The 24525-nt window shown below is 35.8% G+C and overlaps 1 protein-coding gene across 3 annotated transcripts in view; it reads right to left on the bottom strand.

Moving 5' to 3' along the window:
• LOC132563289 (GRB2-associated-binding protein 1-like) overlaps window positions 1-18258 on the bottom strand; it is a 30916-nt gene extending 12658 nt beyond the window's left edge. The window contains exons 1-2 of one of the 3 annotated variants that reach the window (XM_060228052.1): window positions 18036-18258; window positions 5286-5312 (exon numbers count right to left, since the gene is read on the bottom strand). In XM_060228052.1, coding sequence (XP_060084035.1) covers window positions 5286-5312; window positions 18036-18143 — 135 coding nt within the window. In that variant the 5' untranslated portion in view covers window positions 18144-18258. The remainder of the gene's footprint in view (window positions 1-5285; window positions 5313-18035) is intronic. The other 2 variants (XM_060228060.1, XM_060228066.1) reach the window with 2 other exon arrangements.
• Window positions 18259-24525: the final 6267 nt, after the last annotated feature.

The following is a 24525-nucleotide window of genomic DNA, read 5'->3' as shown; positions in this document are numbered from 1 at the left end:
TGAGTGGAGGAGACAAACCATATACAATGAGTGTGGGAGACAAACCATATACAATGAGTGTGGTAGACACCAACCATATACAATGAGTGTGGGAGACAAACCATATACAATGAGTGTGGGAGACAAACCATATACAATGAGTGGGGGAGACAAACCATATACAATGAGTGTGGGAGACAAACCATATACAATGAGTGGGGGAGACAAACCATATACAATGAGTGTGGGAGACAAACCATATACAATGAGTGTGGGAGACAAACCATATACAATGAGTGTGGGAGACAAACCATATACAATGAGTGGGGGAGACAAACCATATACAATGAGTGTGGGAGACAAACCATATACAATGAGTGTGGGAGACACTAACCATATTAAATGAGTGGTGGAGACACCAACCATATACAATGAGTGTGGGAGACAAACCATATACAATGAGTGGGGGAGACAAACCATATACAATGAGTGTGGGAGACAAACCATATACAATGAGTGTGGGAGACAAACCATATACAATGAGTGTGGGAGACAAACCATATACAATGAGTGGGGGAGACAAACCATATACAATGAGTGTGGGAGACAAACCATATACAATGAGTGTGGGAGACAAACCATATACAATGAGTGTGGGAGACAAACCATATACAATGAGTGGGGGAGACAAACCATATACAATGAGTGGGGGAGACAAACCATATACAATGAGTGTGGGAGACACTAACCATATTAAATGAGTGGTGGAGACACCAACCATATACAATGAGTGTGGGAGACAAACCATATACAATGAGTGGGGGAGACAAACCATATACAATGAGTGTGGGAGACAAACCATATACAATGAGTGTGGGAGACAAACCATATACAATGAGTGTGGGAGACAAACCATATACAATGAGTGGGGGAGACAAACCATATACAATGAGTGGGGGAGACAAACCATATACAATGAGTGTGGGAGACAAACCATATACAATGAGTGTGGTAGACACCAACCATATACAATGAGTGTGGGAGACAAACCATATACAATGAGTGTGGGAGACAAACCATATACAATGAGTGGGGGAGACAAACCATATACAATGAGTGTGGGAGACAAACCATATACAATGAGTGTGGGAGACAAACCATATACAATGAGTGGGGGAGACAAACCATATACAATGAGTGGGGGAGACAAACCATATACAATGAGTGTGGGAGACAAACCATATACAATGAGTGTGGGAGACAAACCATATACAATGAGTGTGGGAGACAAACCATATACAATGAGTGTGGGAGACAAACCATATACAATGAGTGTGGGAGACAAACCATATACAATGAGTGTGGGAGACACTAACCATATTAAATGAGTGGTGGAGACACCAACCATATACAATGAGTGGGGGAGACAAACCATATACAATGAGTGGGGGAGACAAACCATATACAATGAGTGTGGGAGACAAACCATATACAATGAGTGTGGGAGACAAACCATATACAATGAGTGTGGGAGACAAACCATATACAATGAGTGTGGGAGACACTAACCATATTAAATGAGTGGTGGAGACACCAACCATATACAATGAGTGGGGGAGACAAACCATATACAATGAGTGGGGGAGACAAACCATATACAATGAGTGGGGGAGACAAACCATATACAATGAGTGTGGGAGACACTAACCATATTAAATGAGTGGTGGAGACACCAACCATATACAATGAGAGGGGGAGACACTTACCATATACAATGAGTGGGTGAGACACCAACCATATACAATGAGTGGGGGAGACACAAACAATATACAATGAGAGGGGGAGACACTAACCATATATAATGAGTAGGGGAGACACTAACCATATACAATGAGTGGGGGAGACACTAACCATATACAACGAGTGGGGGAGACACTAACCATATACAATGAGTGGAGAAGACACTAACCATATATAATGAGTGGGGGAGACACTAACCATATACAATGAGTGGGAGAGACACTAACCATATACAATGGGTGGGGGAGACAATAACCATATACAATGAATGGGGAGACACTTACCATATTAAATGAGAGGTGGAGACACCAACCATATACAATGAGTGGGGGAGACATGAACCATATACAATGAATGGGGGAGACACTAACCATATACAATAAGTGAGGGAGACACTAACCAGATACAATGAGTGGGGGAGACACTAACCATATACAATGAGTGGGGGAGACACTAATCATATACAATGAGTGGGGGAGACACTAACCATATACAATGAGTGGAGGAGACACTAACCATATACAATGGGTGGGGGAGACAATAACCATATACAATGAATGGGGAGACACTTACCATATTAAATGAGAGGTGGAGACACCAACCATATACAATGAGTGGGGGAGACATTAACCATATACAATGAGTGGGGGAGACACTAACCATATACAATGGGTGGGAGAGACACTAACCATATACAATGGGTGGGGGAGACAATAACCATATACAATGAATGGGGAGACACTTACCATATTAAATGAGTGGTTGAGACACTAACTATATACAATGAGTGGGGGAGACATGAACCATATACAATGAATGGGGGAGACACTAACCATATACAATAAGTGAGGGAGACACTAACCATATACAATGAGTGGGGGAGACTAACCATATACAATGAGTGGGGGAGACACTAATCATATACAATGAGTGGGGGAGACACTAACCATATACAATGAGTGGGGGAGACACTAACCATATACAATGAGTGGAGAAGACACTAACCATATATAATGAGTGGGGGAGACACTAACCATATACAATGAGTGGAGGAGACACTAACCATATACAATGAATGGAGGAGATACTAACCATATACACTGAGTGGAGGAGACACTAACCATATACACCGAGTGGAGGAGACACTAACCATATACAATAAGTGAGGGAGACACTAACCATATACAATAAGTGAGGGAGACACTTACCATATACAATGAGAGGGGGAGACACTAACCATATACAATGGGTGGGGGAGACACTAACCATATACAACGAGTGGGGGAGACATTAACCATATACAATGAGTGGAGGAGACACCAACCATATACAATGGGTGGGGGAGACACTACCATGTACAATGAGTGGGTAAGACACTAACCATATACAACGAGTGGGGGAGACATTAACCATATACAATGAGTGGAGGAGACACTAACCATATACAATGGGTGGGGGAGACACTACCATGTACAATGAGTGGGGGAGACACTAACCATATATCAACCATAACTAACAGTTTACATCCAGAGACACAATGAGTGATTATCTGTACAGGTTTACTAGTTCTAAAACAATTCAATTACAACATACAATGTGTGTACAAAAAATCTACACAATTTGTGCAAGTGGAGCTCGACCATTTCCAATCTGTTATATAAAACAAGACAAACCTGAAATTTATTTTTAAATTCACTAACAAACTATTGAATCTATGTTTAAAGTACACAATTCATCCCTTTGTATTTGTAGAATATTTAAGAACAGCAATATGTATAAACATTTTTCATCTAAAAAATTATAAAAAAAAACAAATTTTATTGCACAACATATTATGACGTAAAGCTGGTAAAATGAACAATATCCCTTGAACAGCTTTTACATCATACATGATAAATGATAAAATCTAATAAATTCCCATTTAATCCGAACACAAGGAAATGATTACTGGAACGCGCTATACAGGTGTAAGGACACATGGGAGTGACCTAAGACATGTAACAACAGGATGGTTATTATGGATGTGTAAATTTAGATATAAGTTTTCACGGTACAACAAATTATACACAAACATTATTGTTTAAAACACATTTACAATATTTCTATATTTTATTAGCAAAATAACATTTCATAGAATGATTACTTTTTTCAATATTGAATCTTCATAAAAAAATAATGGTGGTATTTATCTTCTCAAGATCTCAAGAGAGGATGACAAATTTTGAAAAAATCTGAGACATGCTTTGCAATTGAACTCAATCCTTAAAATAATTCTTTGATCTGGTTTGAAAGATCAAAAATAGCAAATGACCTCATCATTAGATCACATTCAAATATTATTAAAGATGGAGCCTTTGAAAAATACAATCTGTTCTGAATTTTAAATCTTTTTCATATGTGACCTTTTACATAACCAGGAAGTCATATCTCTAAATGAAATCAGATATTTTGTCAATAGTGTGTTTTCATACTTGAACTTAAATACAAGTATGTACTATATTTAAATCTATTCAAATAACACTTGTAATCCACTTGTATGTACATACTGCTTTCAAGCATCTCCCTAATTCCTGGAACCATGAAGAATGAAAACGCAAATTTAAACATAAATTTTCAGAAAAGAATGTCACTAATTGAAACAATAAACAAAACTCTAAAACATATCACAAAAATGACAGTGATAAATTAAACAGAAAACCAAACAAGAAGGACATGCACTATTAGAATTGTTGTCCATCAGGCCAGGCCACATCATCATGCTTCTTCATCATCAGTCACTGAATAGGACATGCATATGTTACAAACTTTTTACTGAGCATGTTCTCAACACCAGCCATCGTTATAAACTAGATATTTTGTACAGGATTAGTAGTACTTGAAAAGTGTGTATTTACACTAGATTTTCTCGTGACATCTCCATAACATGATCTGTATTTGTTTCTTTGTTTTGTATATAAAACACATAACTTCATTTAAAACACATAACTTCATTTTAATTAAAGCTTAAAATTAAACCAGGCTAATTTACCAGTTGATATTGAATTAATCCAAGAGCTGATTATTGGAAACTTACAAATAAAAGGTTTCTTCTTAAAAATATCAAAAATGGAATATAAATCATGTTGATATTACAACTTGGTCATTAATTATTTTAATCAGAAGTTATATCAATCTTAGGTTTCATATTCTGCATGGTTTAGTAAACATGGTATCATAATTGAGTTATAAATATCCAATATATATATGTATAAATATACAGAGCTGAGGCTAACATTATACATAGGACGTGCAACTATGAGCATTCCACGTAACAGGCTGATGGTGCGTACAGTGCTCGCATAAAGCTTGCAAATACACTTTCCAGGAGGTGAAAATTAAAACCAACAAAACCAAATTGCCATGCAGTATTTGTAAAAAAGGAGAAGTGTGCTACACCAAGGGAACACTCCACTCAATCCTAAAACCAATCCAAAAATACAATTCTTACACAAAATTCATACACTTACGTTGGTGTCAGTAGCATCTTGGGCAAACTGTCAATTTGAAGAAAAAAACAGAAACGGACATGAGAACTTTGTATGAAATAATAAGAATCATTGTGGTAAATGTGACACTACAACCACAAACACGTTGGCTTTCTAGATACAACAGCCGAGAAAAAAGAGCCCTGGCAAAGACCGAATTTCATCCTAATACGCAAGAAAACAGGTTTAAATTTTAGGAGATATAATGGATAGCTGCCATGCTAAAATACTGTGTCTTCACATCATTTATCATCAGTGGCATCGAAAATGGGGACCAGTATCAGAAAGATGGTAAGGGAGAATGCAAGGTTATTCAGGGTAGGTAACTCCAAATGTAGAAGGATTGTAATACCAAAAGATGAGAACATGGTTGTGAAATGCGATGCATTGATAAGTATCAGTGTTTTAACAGACACAGATGTTAGTATACCAGATACATGGACTGCCCTTCTGATTAAAAGTCTGACAAAATAAAATGGTTGACCAGATAAACTCATAAAGAGGCAGTCAAATGTTCATTACTTATCTGACTAGGTATATATCTTATACATACATGTATGTTGATTAGCCAAGAAAAAAATGTCCCATAACATGAAGCAAATATCAAATTTATTTTTGTATGTGAAATTTTACACACAATATTTTCATCAGCTTTGACAGAATTTATAATGTGAGTCTAAATGTTACATAAGGTTTTTACCATTCAGTCCTTGCCCATCAAAAATGATATCAACATCACCTTGAATGGCACATGAAATTATGTTCAAAGAATCTTAAAGTCCGTAATTTTACGAATAACAAATACATTTGTCCTTAATCTAGAGATTCATATTAAACAATAACTATGATCAATAATGATCATTTTCAATATTCATTCAATTGGAATTTCGAACCAAACTATAAAATAAATGGAAAAATAAATGCTCCCGTCAGCAACCAAGAAGAAGTTTGGATATTTTTAGTGTTATTGAGGTGTACTCATGACTTGTGAAATAAAATCTCTGTCCTGCATGTAAAATATATGGTAAAAGTCTTAAAAATTGAATGGCTATGACTTTGGGAAAAAAAAAAATTATGACCAAATTAAAAAAACTTAATTTGCGTATTAGTATTGCACAAAAACAAACCAAAGTATAGTTTTATATCTATATCTGTTGAACAGTAAACAAGCAGAACTGAAATTTTGGCAGACAATTAAAAATAACAACACTACCAAACAGAATAACCAAACTTTCAAATGTAATGAAAATTTAAGATTAATTTTGCTTACCAATTAACAGTAATTCAATCAAAAAATCCTTCATCCATAAAACCATTTATCTCCCATATGTTTAATCTACGGGTAATAATCATAGCCACTTCCTACACACAGAACATGTTTACTTTCCCAAGCTGGCACAGAATCTCATGTACTGATCACAAATGTTATCTATATATATGAAGGTGCATCCCTTCAAATTTCAATTCTTGACACCTAGTCAATGTATGGCATATTTGATAGGAATTTAACAGGGGTACAAGCAAAGTCCTCGATTGCCACATGTCATTTTCCAATCATCGGTAAACCAATGATAGGCAGATGTGCGTTTCTACTTGCAACCTACTGATTTACTAATTTTCCTGTCAATATGACTCCAATGTGTTTCTTTGACAATCATCAGTTAAAATCAAGGTTCTTCATCACACAAAAATAAAGACGATTTTACATAAACAACAGGTGACAGACGCGTATGTGGAGTAACGGATAGGGAACACCTTTTGTTAAGTATTATCTGAGAAAGATCCCCTGGTGTTTAGTCTGCTTGGGTTAAACTAATCGATATAAAAAGCATGGCCATGTACACCAAACATAACATCAAACTGATGGCAGCAATTGTCTTTCATAATTAGGTCACCACATTTATTACGTGACCAAAAGAAAATAATTTTAGGAGAAAAACATTCTTGAATTTACTAATTCAATATAACAAGACTTCACACATTTATTTGTAGAGAAAATTTTGAGCTAAACCTTCACAGGTAAACAGTGGCCAGGTGAGCGTATCCAGAATAGCTCACCTGGTCTCATGTGACAGATTGCAGACGAGAAGTTCTAAACACTGAAATGGAAGGTAAAACTGTGACATAAAAGCCAACGCTCCAACACACACAATCAAAAGTCACCAGTGTATGTAACAGTTGTGGCAAAAAACACTACAAAGAAGTCGGATCTGTAAAAGTAAAGGTTTCTACTCAAATAAATAGATGCCTTCCCTGATTACACATTTTTTATTGTGTTAAAATTCACATCAAACTTAAGACATTTCTTTTGTCTTTTAACATTTAAATTGTAATGGCACAAGGGTTTTTTTCTGTTTTGAAGATCAAAATTTTTCTCAATCTGTCCACAGCAAATATCACTGCTAAAACTTTTGGCGGTATATGGCATATTTAAACAGTTGCCACTGAAATAAATTTTTTAAATTTTGATTACTAAAAATCAAATTTTCAAGCAAAAATAGGTGTGTGATGTAGTGAAATTGTAAATGAATTTGTTAAATTCTTAGAAATATATAATAAGGTGAAATGAAAAATACACCCCCGCCACCCGCCCCCACAAACTCCCTGACCAAAAAAAATTTACTAGTGAGGGGAAAGTGCAAATGTAGTTTTCAACCTATTGAAGAATAAGAAGCAGTGAAAAAAAATATGTTATAACTCATTATTCATTTGTTACCTGTACACAAATGGAGCTTAATTCAACGATTCTGTATATCACAACACTTATTTGGATTAAATGTTTCCCATAGAATAAAAAAAATATATTGATTTTACTTTCATGTCTTACCTATAAGATCTAATCACTACTTAGGAGGATCTTACCATCAATCAATTCTGAATTTGATTGTGTAACCAATTCAGACTACGATAACATATCAGTTCTTCCATCAGGTAAGTAATTCACAACCAGGATATGTCACCATAATTACAAGTACAGATCTTACACTGAAATTTTTGTGAAAGGTTCGGTTATACATTGTATACGAATTTGCATCGTAAATTTGAACACAATGTAACACAAATACTCTAGTCCCCTTTAAAAAAAGATGAAATTAAGTCTGCATTCACACAAGGGTTATTTCTTTATCAAGTTTCTCTAGCACACTGAGTTATCATAGGCCTCTACATTTTAACTTACAGCACCATTCCTATTTAATTGGCACATTAAGTATGATACATACCAGGTACCTGCCAACGTTTCAAAATTCTCATGGGGGTGAAAAGTGTGTGACTCGTCACGATACCTTGTGCATCGCAACATTTGTCACAAAGATGAAATTAATTAATGTATATTTAATCTAAACATCTTAACATCTAGTTAACTTTAAATTGATAAAGTGCATGCAATGAAAAAAATATATCTGCGTTTTTCGTAAGTAAGGTTCAAGATGGAATTTATTCATTTCACATTCTCAGTATTCACAGAGCTCAGACAATATAACAGATATTAAGATTGGTGATTGTCTGTTTGGTTGTTAGTATGAATATGCATTTCTGGATAAGATGCTTCTGAAAAAATATGTTTAATTGAAATAAGGAAAAATAATGTTAATAATTTCATGAAATTTTAAGGTGGCATTTTATTAAAATGTTAGAGAAAGAGGTAAAAAAGATAAATGAAATAAATTCTGTCATAAAATTCAAAATGTTTTGATCTAGATCTAATGGTCCGTGATATTTGAAGTTTTGTATTTACTGTGAAATATGAATTTAGAAAATATCTATAGACCGATACAAATCAGGAAATCTGATCCAGATCTGTTCCTGTTTTACAAAGTTGTAGCTACTTTCTGTTTAACCATTATCACATTTTTGTCGAGAACTAAACATGCTTGAAATTCAAGAAGATCGTTTTTCAAACAATTTTCTTGTTGAATTTGTTGTTTGACCAAATAAGCAGTATGACCATGGTACTGCTTAATTAACTGTAAAATTACCTCATCTTGACCAAAAATTTACCATGGCCCAAGGGTAGGGAGCAATCAGCCGTGTACAAGTGCATGGAATGCACCCATACCGACATAATGTATAAAAAAAAGTATGGGAAAAAAAACACTCAAAAAAGTACAAAAAAGTATACTTTTTTGGACTCAATTTGGAACCAAAAGTTTAACATGATTCCAAATTGTGTCAAAAAAAGGTTAATAAAACAATACTTTTGGTACATTTGATAATTTTCACAAGCACAGATCTAGCATATAGATAGTACAAAAATAATAGAAAGTACTAAAAAAGTACATACGACCAAAATTATTTAAACTTATACTTATTTTGTACTTGTATATACTGTTAATGGTACTTTACAGGTAATTTAAAAAAAAGTACAAAAATAGTAAAAAATGGGTATATTGTATAAGCAGTAAAAAAAAATACAGACTGTGTGTGGGACAATTACTAGAATAGTACTTCTGTTGTATTTTAATTGTACTTTTACAACAGTATCCAAAAAATTTGCAAAAACTAGGAAAAAGTTAAATATATGTCATAAATAGCATTTATAAAGGTCAATAAAAATACAGAAATAAACTTTTATCCAGCTTGTTCTCAGAGAAGTACTGAAAGTGTACTTTTTTGTACTTTACCTATACTTTTTGAGATAAAAAAAAAAGTACTTAAAAAAAAACAAAAGTACTCAAAAGTACATAAATATGTCACAAAAAGTACATCTGAAGAACTCAAAAACCACAGAATTTTACCATTTTTTACTTTATAATGTAGCATTTTTACTTCATTTAATAAAAACACTTTTGAAAATCTAAAAATTAAAGTTCAATAACTCCAACAATGAAGCTTTCAAATTAACAGATTTCTGGAGTAACAATAAATCAAATTGATATGGCCTTTAATCTGTCAGTTTATCATTTTCTATAGCTATATCATATACTGTATAAACTCTGTAATGATTGTAATGAAAAATAAATATCTCAAACAAATCAATGTTGCAAAAATTAAATTATTTCAATGTAAATGTGTATTAATTAACCTGATTAAAGGTTAGATTTTTATGATGCCAATTCTCAACCACCAGATGAAAATTAATTACCACTCATATTTGAAATAAATTTTCTTTTTTGTTGTCCCTCGCTTGTCTAAGTCTGCTCTACATGAGATCAGTCAGTTGTATATCACAATATGAACCACTACAAGTTTTGACTCAAATAAACATATCTGACCATTGTCAGTATATTATTTACGATCGAAACATAAAGTGATTTTCTTTCCTCTGTGTGTTATTTCCCAAAACGAAGAAAAATATCCCAAAATGTTGTTACAATTAAGACAAAAGCACTTCTGAATTTATTCATGAACAAGATGTTGTAAAACTGCAGAAGAAAACATTGTGTAAAATCTATAAACACTTAGTAATAGTTGATAAGTTTTGACATCCAAGTTTTTTTACAAGTACGAGGACAGCAGTTCTCCCCATGTCTGCACTTGCAGAAGCAAATTCTTCAACAATTTCGTCGAACCTTTTCATTGAATCATGAAAGCACCATTCGTTTTCCAGTGAAAAATATCAGAAGATCGTGAGTCAAGACTGAATCTAAATTTAAAACACGTGGATCAAGTTGATGTAGTTTGGATTTTGCAAGCTAATATATTTTGTGGGATTGAACTAACCAGTTTTGCTACATGACATATGACGTCAAACACTGCAAAGTGCAAGATTCAAGATGTGGCATGATAGCCGAAAAAAAAAAAAAAAAAATGTAAACAACGAAGACTTGCTCAAGTCTGCAGTTTGGTAAACAGCAACATATCTCGAGATTTCTGTGCACTTAATTCACAAAATTCTGTTTTGCTAATAAACTGACATACATTTACATATATCGTTTATTGGAATTCGGAGATTCTTTGAACTAAAACCATCTGGCGGGTTAAATTTGTTCTGACTTGTACATTCTGTCCTGTGATGCTTGTGAACTGAATGTGTATGCACGGTCTGCCAATCACTGCTGTTGCGGATTAGATCTCAGTTACATCAACAGGTTTCCAAATAAAATGGAACATTTTCTCTCTTCCCAACTCTTTCCTCTCAATGATAACGATGATAATATAATTCCAAAATAAAATTTAAAACATTATTTTGCTCTTTAACAGAAATTTAAATTATTCTTAATTTGAAAAGTTAACAAAATAAAGACAAATATATGTTTTAGATATTTTTGGAGTCTTTGTGGGAAAGGTTATTTAGATATAAGTAGGAAAAATATTTGTCAACATATCCTAAGTTAGAATTTAGTACAGAAAAAGTACACAGTGTTTCACAATATTTGTCAACATATCCTAAGTTAGAATTTAGTACAGAAAAAGTACACTGTGTTTCACAACATTTGTCAACATATCCTAAGTTAGAATTTAGTACAGAAAAAGTACATAGTGTTTCACAATATTTGTCAACATATCCTAAGTTAGAATTTAGTACAGAAAAAGTACACTGTGTTTCACAATATTTGTCAACATATCCTAAGTTAGAATTTAGTACAGAAAAAGTACACAGTGTTTCACAATATTTGTCAACATATCCTAAGTTAGAATTTAGTACAGAAAAAGTACATAGTGTTTCACAATATTTGTCAACTTATCCTAAGTTAGAATTTAGTACAGAAAAAGTACACTGTGTTTCACAATATTTGTCAACATATCCTAAGTTAGAATTTAGTGCAGAAAAAGTACATAGTGTTTCACAATATTTGTCAACTTATCCTAAGTTAGAATTTAGTGTAGAAAAAGTACATAGTGTTTCACAATATTTGTCAACTTATCCTAAGTTAGAATTTAGTACAGAAAAAGTACACAGTGTTTCACAATATTTGTCAACTTATCCTAAGTTAGAATTTAGTGCAGAAAAAGTACAGCTGAAAAATCCTAAGTTCTACAAAAGTGGGAAAAAGCACTACTTCAGTTATGAGCATTGTTGAGAAATTTATAAGTCAGAATTACGTACATAAAAGTACACTGGAAAAATGACAAACTCAAATAGATATAAGTACAAAAAAAAAGTAACCTGGAAAGTCCAGTGAAGTAGGAAAAAAGTACACTAAAAAATGACAAAGTCAGATGTAAGCACAAAAATGTAATCTGGAAAATTTCTAAGTCCAGTGAAGTAGGAAAAAATTACATTGTCCAAATTTAGTACAAAAAATTAAACTAGTGATGATAGCTTGCTTTGAAAAGTACAAAAAAAGTATACTTTTTTTTTGGACTTTTCAGAAAAAGTAAACAAAAGTTGACAAATATAGCAAGGTTACTTATGACCTACCTAGCAGGACCTCTGAAATTGGGAGATTACCCAAAATTTGATCAATCTGATCGGGAGGCGGGGCGGGGGAGTGAAAATCGAGAAACTCCTGACTGAATCGGAAAAGTTGGCAGTTATGGAAATGAACACTAAATGAAATGTACAAATCAACACTATAATCAATACATTACAACAACTTATCACTACAAAACAAAGATAATATTTCTAATTTGGTTGTTTCAACAATAGTTATATGATAACTACTAACCAGGGCATGTCATTCAACTCAAACGGTCTATCTAAATTGTATAACACTGCTATCATAGGCGGTATATATTCATACATTTTTAAAAAAATATATGACCTCATATCTCATTCACAGGAGACCGATTGTACGAAAGACAATAAACTGAGTCTATTTTTTTTATTTTAGTGAGAGCATATCCTAGGTAGGAAGGCTCAGAAATAATTAACTGGATAAGATCTCTCTGATAATTCCTGATAGCAGAATAACAAAACTTGCCACTGATTAAAATGCAGTATATATGTGTATGCACACTATTAAAAACCATACCAAACTTGCCATGATGATCCAGGTTGTCTACCAGTGTCAAAGATCATACTGTTTGAAATTAAACACAGAATCATGATAAGGATATAGCAACACGCTGAATAGCATGGCAACTATGTGAAAGTTAAGTTATCAATATATATAATGAGTTCACGACATTTGTGTACAGTGTAATGATATTAACCATACAGTGTAGGAATTCTATATATACTAGTTAGTCCTTTATCTTAGATTATGTAATGATGTAAAATGAGACTAGTTATGTACAGAGGTATCCGTCATGATGAGATATTATTGGAGTAATTAATATTCATATATAACCTTATTTCTAAGTCAAGTACATCACGTCACGTATTGTGTCTGACTTTTTCTTCTTCATTGTGTAACACTTAAACAATGGTGATATAGAAGTACTTTTACTTGTACATTCTGGCAGTATTTTCCTTCACAAGTTACTGTGTCTCCCCTGTAGTAATGATTAATTACACACATACAGTAGGAACTCCCTCCCCAACACACTAGTATATACATGCACTAAGTTATGAAGTCTCATTTAAATGAGGCACATTTTCATGTAAAATAAAGTTTGAAATAAAGATAGTAAAAGATATATGTCAAGTAAAATATGTCAACTTGGTAACATCTGTTTGTAGAGGAAACTGATTTCGTAGCTCTACATCCTGGCATGCTACAGGCCTAATAAAAGCACCCTGGGCATTTTGGTTATTAAGAATTAGTCGTTTAAATGTTTTAACATATTTGATTTCTATGACCTAGAAAGTAAGTCAAGGTCATTCATTTTAACAAACTTGGTAGCCCCTCGTTCCAGCATGCAACAGCTCAATATCAGCATCCTTGGCCTTTAGGTTATTGAGAAGAATTTGTTTAAAGACTTTGACATATTTGACACCTATGACCTTGAAAGCATTACAAGGTCATTTATAGTGACAAACTTGGTAGACCTACATTCTAGAATGCTAACAGCCTAATAATGGCACCCTGCGCCTTTTGTTTATTATGAAGACATCATTGAAATATTTTAACTTATTTGACCACTGTGACCTTGAAAGTGAGTAAAGGTCATTCATATAATAAACAGCACCCTGGGCTTTTTGGTTATTGTGAAGACATCATTTAAATATTTAAACTTATTTATTCCCTGTGACCTTGAAAGTGAGTCAAGGTCATTCATATCATAAACTTGGTAACCATTCATCCTATCATGCTCCATGCTGAATATCAGCAACCTAGGACTTCTGGTAATTGAGAAGAAGTAATTTAAATGGAAAGTTTACCCACAGTGCATGATGCACGACGCAGTGTGCATGACGACGGACGAAACATGATGGATATTGGTCATCCTAACCCTTCGGGTCTGATGACCTAATAAACAAATTATGCTAAAAGATTTATTTTCTTTCTAAAACGTTAGTAAATTTAACCCCCTCTCCTAAAGGAAATTGCAAGATCCTGGGATCATGAAACTTACCATTTTGGTAAAGCACTGTAAAACACTTCCATACATGAAGAATATTTTGGTTTCAACATATCTGTGTTTGGAGAAGAAGATTTTAAAATTTGACCCATTTTTGGCCGCACCCAACAGCCTCTGGGAGTCAGCCGAGATCAATATGAGCATCTCATCAATCTTTCATCTTATACTAGTAGTTCTAATAAAGTTTAAACTATTTCCAAGAGAAAATAAACAAATTGTGTTCATAAATGTATTTATTCTATATGACCTGTAGTAAACTCTATTCCATCCCCAGGAAGAAAAGTGAGACACTGGGGTCATGAATTTTACAATTTTGGTAAAATATCTGCAAGTCATTCAATCCATGAAGAAGATTTGATTCTCCCATACATGGGATTTGAGAAGATTTTTAAAGTTTCAATCAATTTGACCTTTTAGACCCCACCCCTCAGGCCCCTGGGGGAGAACCTTTAGTCATGGAAGGTTTTTGTAAAATTTAATTCAAAATCAGTACAGGATTTTTCAAGAAGTCAAAAATGTTAAAAGTTTACGACTCACAATCCACTGCGTGGGACAAAAGGGGATTGCAATAGGTCACCCTGGTACTTAGTCTTAGGTGTCTTAAAAATGTAGAATATATATAGGGGAAAATAACCAAAGTCATAGATTAGAGCAAGGAATATGGATGTTATCTACTTACAAATATTTTATTACAGGAAGCCCATTGGCCTTAAGAGTCATCTGACTATAAATCTTATCGATGATATAATTGTAGTTGAGGAAGTGGGAACATTTATCAAGTGATTCAAACGTATCCTTATTAAACAGTTAAGGTAACAAAAACAACAACACTCGATTTCAATTTCTCAGCATTCTCAACAAGCTTCATGCAGTAGCTATGGAGTGCTTGAAGACCTGTCTGTATCCATTGTGTGATGACAAAGACTAGAATTATTTTGACCGGACTAAAAAAGCAACGACAAATTTAAAAGCACAGAGGCATCCCCCGATAGTTTCTACAACATTGTATCTTAAAACCAGGAGCTTAGACCCTTGTAGTTAATTTTAATAATGTACAAATTTCTCTAGAGGATTACCAGAGATATTTTCAAATTGAGGCCCTCTGTCATTTTCAATCAGATCACCTCCATGACCTCATTGTGGTCTACACTGATTTCTCTATACACTCTCTGTCCTCTTGCTACAGATTAAGCTGAGAACAATAATGCTTATAGAACAAGGCATGTGATTACGAGACAAATTATCTTATCAATTATATTCATTTGATAATAACTGAATTACTGTGATATGATTGGCAACATATATTTATCCCATATAATGTCAGATTGAGAGGACTATTAAACGCAAGTGTTATCACTAATTATGTTACATTTAACATTATCACTTACAGATTCTCTACAACATACATACTAGTCCACCATTTTACTGCCACCTTCTGTCCCATGCCAATTTGGATTTTCAAGGACAGTAATACAAGTGGGTTCCATTCCAAAAATCGAAAGATACAACTTATGTGCAGTAAAACAATGAATGTAACGAAACAGAAACTAAACACTATGAACATAGACACGGTATCAATTCTTGCTTTAATTCAGTGTTATTCAATAAATTTTAAATATTATCAATTACATCAATAAAATTAACAGAATTTATACGGTAGTAAGTTTATTGTTTACTTTCCAGGATGCAGTACGTCAACACAGAAACATTTACGATGTAACATAAATCATGTTCTTGTCGAGCTTTGATCAGAAACATGCATGTCTATTGAATCCTTATTTGACTGGTCTGTGAGAACTAGTCTGTCGTTCAGTGTATTCAAACATTGAATGTTGTGTTAATACTGAAGGAGCAGGACGTAAACAGACCCATCCAACCTATCAATCTCATCAAAATAATAACATAAATCTAATTTGAATGCTTTTTAAATAACATGATCTTCCTGTAATCCTTAATCAATATCCAGACCTAAATTAGTACAATACAGGTGGAAATATTTGGAAAGTGGTATATATGTAGAGTACATACTAATATATATAAATGTTATTAAAGTATGCTTAAGCACAAATGCTGAAAGTATCTCAACTGTTAATTTGCTACTACCGGTATATGTATAGTCAAGATAACTTACCATATTTCCTTTATCCTATGTATGACCCATACAAACACAGTCAGGTCAATTTTTAGCCCTAAAGCTTTGGACTGGGTTAAAAAATGTGCTAAAGCAATGGATACATAACATAAAATGATTTATAGTTAAGCCAAATTAATCACTTCGGAACCAAGCTTTTCTTTCCTGACAAATTCCATAATATGATGATCCTGTGATATTCAGGCCAATACAGTTATAAAAAGCTATGAAACTCATGCATTTTGTTACCAAAAGCTGTCCCCAAAAACTTTATAGCAAAAACCCTTTAATGTGCCATACCCAAAACACCTTTTGAAAAGCTTGCCTTCTTCTTTTTCTTTGAGTGGGGTTGCTCAATTAGCTCAACTAAATGAGGTAACTTTAATAGATAGTTTGCTCACTTGTTCTGCTATTTTTTTGCAGGGTTTAATTTATCATTACATGGTAAATTGCCAGGGCCATTTTAGGCAGGATCTCCTTGTAGTAGCTGGTGGTTACCTCATTGAATAACAGAAGACCTGCTGTATGACATTTAATTTCCAAAGCAATTGGGGAACTGAAGTATCTTGCCCTATGACACAATGACAACAGCATTGGAAAGTCCTATTTATCTGGTCCAGCTTCCAGAAACAATAATTTATTTTCAGAAAGAATCAACAAATCTTTACACACTTCAGATCTTCACTTGTTTTGAAGTTTAAGTCCAATGCTCTATGGGCTGAGCTACCTAGTCTACCTCACACACACACTAAAACTAATATACTCCAATTTAGTGTAGTCAGACACTGGAAATAAAAAGATATAACTTACTTATACAACACTGAATATACATATGATTCCATCGTCAAGTGTTATACATTAGGTTTATCAAGTTTAAATCATTTACTACATTATCAAAACAGTATGTGATAGTACCAGTTGATGGGTGGGGCACAGTTTTATCAAATTAAACAATATTGCATAGCCTTTGAACTAAGTACGTGTTTCACATGTCTATTGATAGCGAATGCGTTTATAACGCCGTAACTGAAAATGTTTTAGTAAACTGTCAATCGTAATAACAAGACTGACGAGAGCAAATATTTCAGTAATTAAGGGCTCCGCAATGGTAACGTTGTTTACATCACACGGCCATATCTGAAGCCAGAAAACTTCATAAAGCCAGTGTTAATTCCCTTTGAAGCGAATCAGATGCAAACAAATAAAACTTCGCTGTCAATTTTGCATGCAATAATGTATTTAAACAAACTGACTTGACTTACAGCTCGGAATATTTTCCATGGACCAGTCAGGCGATACTTCTTTTCTGGTGGAGACTTAACCATCCAACCCGAATACACAACGTTCGATATCTTGTTCATGGCTGTGGGTTTGAAATAGGTCGATTAATTTAACTGCGTCTTCTGGTTACAAAAAACGTATTTCCACAACATATTGTTGTTAGATTGCGAGAATGCAACATTCAGGAAGCTTAATCCCGATCAATTCGACCATAGAGCGATGATTTCTGGGGGCCATTTCCGGAAATCTGACGTTCTTGTAGCTTCTTAGTATCCAGGTTTCTGATTGGAAGATACTACTTTCGTTGACGAATGAAAATCCCCGTATCATCAAGAAAATCTGTGTTTATTTTGTCTTGTCGAGAAAAAAGTAGTGACAAAGGGAAAGGAGAAATTTAGGTAAATATGGCTTTCATCTTTTTCGACAGTCTATTTAGGCTATGTGTGAAAACTGTTTCAAAATCCATGGAAGGAGTTGCGAGGTATATGTACATTATTGAAGTTACTTATATTAGACTATCTTCTCTGATCCTGAATGTCTCTTCTTCTAACGCCCGATTAAGATGCGGTGTCTCTTGTAGTCCTCATGTAGATATTTATAATGACTGTTTATACTACTCATTTACTTCATCTGAAATATATGATGTGATTTTTTTCTACTAATGAGTGAAATGTCACTCAATTCATACTGCCGCACAGGCCAGCTTCCACACAATCAGCTGACTACCCCCTCCAATAGCAAACCCACGTGTATCCTCGTGTATCATTCTTCATTATAACCTCTCTATTACAGTCCCCCTGTGATATACTGTATCACCTCTCTACTACAGTACCCCTGTGTTATACTGTATCACCTCTCTACTACAGTCCCCCTGTGTTATACTGTATCACCTCTCTACTACAGTACCCTGTGGTATACTACATCACCTCTCTACTACAGTCCCCCTGTGTTATACTGTATCACCTCTCTACTATAGTCCTCCTGTGTTATACTGTATCACCTCTCTACTACAGTCCCCCTGTGTTATACTGTATCACCTCTCTACTACAGTCCCCTGTGTTATACTGTATCACCTCTCTACTACAGTCCCATGTCTTATACTACATCACCTCTCTACTACAGTCCCCTTGTGTTATACTGTATCACCTCTCTACTACAGCCCCCTCTCACCTCTCTACTACAGTCCCTCTGTGTTATACTACATCACCTCTCTACTACAGTCCCGTGTTATACTGTATCACCTCTCTACTACAGTCCCCCTGTGTTATACTGTATCACCTCTCTACTACAGTCCCCTGTGTTATACTGTATCACCTCTCTACTACAGTCCCATGTCTTATACTACATCACCTCTCTACTACAGTCCCCCTGTGTTATACTGTATCACCTCTCTTCTACAGCCCCCTATGTTATACTTTATCACCTCTCTACTACAGTCCCTCTGTGTTATACTACATCACCTCTCTACTACAGTCCTGTGTTATACTGTATCACCTCTCTACTACAGTCCCCCTGTGTTATACTGTATCACCTCTCTACTACAGTCCCCCTGTGTTATACTGTATCACCTCTCTACTACAGTCCCTCTGTGTTATACTGTATCACCTCTCTACTATAGCCCCCTGTGTTATACTGTATCACCTCTCTTCTACAGCCCCCTGTGTTATACTTTATCACCTCTCTACTACAGTCCCTCTGTGTTATACTACATCACCTCTCTACTACAGTCCCTCTGTGTTATACTACATCACCTCTCTGCTACAGTCCCCCTGTGTTATACTGTATCACCTCTCTACTACAGTCCCCCTGTGTTATACTGTATCACCTCTCTACTACAGTCCTGTGTTATACTGTATCACCTCTACTTCAGTCCCCCTGTGTTATACTGTATCACCTCTCTACTACAGTCCCCCTGTGTTATACTCTATCATCTCTCTACTACAGTCCTGTGTTATACTGTATCACCTCTCTACTACAGTCCCCCTGTGTTATACTGTATCACTTCTCTACTACAGTCCTGTGTTATACTGTATCATCTCTCTACTACAGTCCCCCTATGATATACTGTATCACCTCTCTACTACAGCCCCCTGTGTTATACTGTATCACCTCTCTACTACAGTCCCCCTATGTTATACTTTATCACCTCTCTACTACAGCCCCCTTTGTTATACTGTATCACCTCTCTACTACAGTCCCCCTGTGTTATACTCTATCATCTCTCTACTACAGTCCTGTGTTATACTGTATCACCTCTCAGTCCCCCTGTGTTATACTGTATCACCTCTCTACTACACCTGTGTTATACTGTAACACCTCTACATACTGTATCACCTCTCTACTACAGTCCCCCTGTGTTATATCATTTCTCTACTACAGTCCTGTGTTATACTGTATCACCTCTCTACTACAGTCCCCCTGTGTTATACTGTATCACTTCTCTACTACAGTCCTGTGTTATACTGTATCATCTCTCTACTACAGTCCCCCTATGATATACTGTATCACCTCTCTACTACAGCCCCCTGTGTTATACTGTATCACCTCTCTACTACAGTCCCCCTATGTTATACTTTATCACCTCTCTACTACAGCCCCCTTTGTTATACTGTATCACCTCTCTACTACAGTCCCCCTGTGTTATACTCTATCATCTCTCTACTACAGTCCTGTGTTATACTGTATCACCTCTCTCAGTCCCCCTGTGTTATACTGTATCACCTCTCTACTACAGTCCTGTGTTATACTGTATCATCTCTCTACTACATTCCCCCTATGATATACTGTATCACCTCTCTACTACAGCCCCCTGTGTTATACTGTATCACCTCTCTACTACAGTCCCCCTATGTTATACTTTATCACCTCTCTACTACAGCCCCCTTTGTTATACTGTATCACCTCTCTACTACAGTCCCCCTGTGTTATACTGTATCACTTCTCTACTACAGTCCTGTGTTATACTGTATCACCTCTCTACTACAGTCCTGTGTTATACTGTATCACCTCTCTACTACAGTCCCCCTATGTTATACTTTATTACCTCTCTACTACAGCCCCCTTTGTTATACTGTATCACCTCTCTACTACAGTCCCCCTGTGTTATACTCTATCATCTCTCTACTACAGTCCTGTGTTATACTGTATCACCTCTCTACTACAGTCCCCCTGTGTTATACTGTATCACCTCTCTACTACAGTCCTGTGTTATACTGTATCACCTCTACTACAGTCCCCCTGTGTTATACTGTATCACCTCTCTACTACAGTCCCCCTGTGTTATACTCTATCATTTCTCTACTACAGTCCTGTGTTATACTGTATCACCTCTCTACTACAGTCCCCCTGTGTTATACTGTATCACTTCTCTACTACAGTCCTGTGTTATACTGTATCATCTCTCTACTACAGTCCCCCTATGATATACTGTATCACCTCTCTACTACAGCCCCCTGTGTTATACTGTATCACCTCTCTACTACAGTCCCCCTATGTTATACTTTATCACCTCTCTACTACAGCCCCCTTTGTTATACTGTATCACCTCTCTACTACAGTCCCCCTGTGTTATACTCTATCATCTCTCTACTACAGTCCTGTGTTATACTGTATCACCTCTCTACTACAGTCCCCCTGTGTTATACTGTATCACCTCTCTACTACAGTCCTGTGTTATACTGTATCATCTCTCTACTACAGTCCCCCTATGATATACTGTATCACCTCTCTACTACAGCCCCCTGTGTTATACTGTATCACCTCTCTACTACAGCCCCCTTTGTTATACTGTATCACCTCTCTACTACAGTCCTGTGTTATACTGTATCACCTCTCTACTACAGTCCTGTGTTATACTGTATCACCTCTCTACTACAGTCCTGTGTTATACTGTATCAACTCTCTACTACAGTCCTCCTGTGTTATACTGTATCACCTCTCTACTAGATTCCCCCTGTGTTATACTACGGCACTTCTCTACTACTGTCCCTTGTGTTATACTGTGTCAACCCTCTGCTGCAGTCCTGCTGTGTTTTATGGTCTTACATAGCTAGTTTCTTTACAATCCTCTAATCATGTAGAACCTATTACACTGTGCCCCCTCCCTTTACTAAAGCTAATTTTCCTAAATTTATGCCACAGAGTATCATGTCTGTATCACCCCTTCTTCTACAATCTTTCTGTGTTTTACTTTATATACTGAAAGGATAAAGAAACGCAGGGTAATATTTATTCCGATATTTTGAAAACGCGTTCTCCAAATAATGTGAAACTTTGTGGATTGTCATGTATCGAAAATTTAGTCATGGTACAGTGCGCAGCTCTGGTAAATTGAGGAAGGAAAAAACAAGAATCTCGTGCATCATGTTGTTCTGGTCTCATGCAGCGTTGGTCAAGTCACTCTTCATTAGTCTTTATACAGACCAACTGCTTCCTTAAAATTAATTGAGTATTTGATTCGTTTTAAGAATGGCACAACTCACAGAAGTTCAGAGGGTCAGGCCATTCATTTGCTGATGCAAGGACAGCTGCAAAATCAGGTTGTTAGGCACTTTGGTGTTAATGTTTCCACCATAGAACGTCTTCGGGAAACTGGGCGATTGGCCGATCGACCTAGGTCAGGACGTCCGCACGTAACGTCACGACGTCAGGATCGCAATATTGTCGTCTCTCATGTGTGTAATCGGCGCCTTACTGCTGTTGAGAGTGCACTTAATGTTCGTGAAAATACTGGGCGTCCTATAAGTTCAAAAACTGTAAGGAATCGATTACGAGAAGTTGGTGTAAGAGCACGTCGCCCCTATGTAGGTCCACAGCTTACCCCTGTATGGCCTGGGTCGCTACGCATACTCAACGACGGTTTCCACTGAGGCAGTAGAGACAAGTTTTCTTCACGGACGAGTCTCGATTCTGTCTTTATCGATCTGACGGCCGTCAACGTGTCTACCAACGTCGTGGCGAACGTTTTTCGAACGCTTGTGTTGTAGAGAGGGATAGGTTTGGGGGCGGTTCAGTAATGGTGTGGGGAGGAATCTCACACGGGTTAAAATCACAATGGGTTGTTATTGATGGCAATTTAACAGCAGCTAAGTATAGAGATGAAATCCTCCGACCCCATGTTATCCCTTTCTTACAGCAGCATAATCTAACCCTCCAGCAGGATAATGCTAGGCCCCACGTAGCAAGGATTTGCCAAGTCTTTCTGGCCAACAACAACATTCAACCACTAGATTGGCCGCCATATAGCCCTGATTTGTCCCCGATCGAGCATCTTTGGGACCAGTTGGATAGACAGGTTCGAAAGCGCCAGCCAGCCCCTGCTACTCGAGAGCAGTTGACCAGAGCTCTGATTGAAGAGTGGGACAACATCCCCATAAGACGGATTAACGCTCTCATGAACTCTATGACCAGAAGAATAAGGGCCGTGACCACAGCAAACGGCAGACACACAAGATATTGATGACTCAGTTCAATTTCAATTTCAAAATCCTATGGGTCCATTCAATTTAATCGTTAGAACCTCTAAACCAATTGTCAGGTGCAAAATACAGAATTTGGACATTTTTAAGCTTTAATTTATCTGTAAGTATACAAAATTTCGTTTTAAATGAAGCCCAATATCATACTTAATTTCTGGTTTAAAGTTCACCCTGAGTTTCTTTATCCTTTTAGTATATATCACCGCTCAATATTTGTAGACTTTCCTGTGGTAATGATTAACAAGTGTCATGTTAAGAGGTTTGACCATGACATCAAAGTCCCTGTAGATGTTATTTTTCATGACTGTTTACATTTATGTTTACATGGTGTATCATGAGTAAACAAACCATTATGATTATAGTTATTACATCTATATAAAGATCAACACTGCTATGAAAAATACTAGCAATTAAGACTTTACTAAGTTATTAATGGGTCATTAAACACTTACACATGTGTGTGTATTATTTATATATATATGTGTTGGGAGTCAGAAAGTTTTCTTTTTTGTCCAAAGCTTACATGTTTCTGTATGTGTGATCAGTGAGGCATAATGGTAATAAAAGGCAGTGTGCTGGTGTTTTCACGCTCCAATGTTTACAATTTATGGGAGAGTGATCATGATGAGAGAACACACAGGATGAGTCAGACTTTGTAAGGGTATACACATATACCTGGTACATACATATACCTGGCTACATGTCTCTACCGGTTAAAATGTAGTATACATAGCTTTAAGCAGGTAGCTGTACAGCGCTGGGATCTACAGTTTGTTTATATGACACCAGCCATGAAATTTAATACAATTAATTCGTACAGGTAAGAAAAACAGTGCTTTCCCACCAAATACTGTGCATACCTGTAGAGATGTTTCTACTTCCTGTACTGAACAGGCAGAATGTGTATGTAGGATTGTCTGGTTAGTAAACAATACATATACACACGTGTCTGGTTTTATAGAAGATTAGAACTTGTGGTGAATAA

Source organism: Ylistrum balloti, unplaced genomic scaffold (assembly GCF_031769215.1).
Source record: "Ylistrum balloti isolate Yb309-2 unplaced genomic scaffold, AGI_CSIRO_Ybal_v1 Utg369674, whole genome shotgun sequence".
Taxonomy (NCBI): domain Eukaryota; kingdom Metazoa; phylum Mollusca; class Bivalvia; order Pectinida; family Pectinidae; genus Ylistrum; species Ylistrum balloti.
The sequence above is the reverse complement of the archived record's forward strand: the minus strand, read 5'-3'. Positions and strand labels throughout refer to the sequence as shown.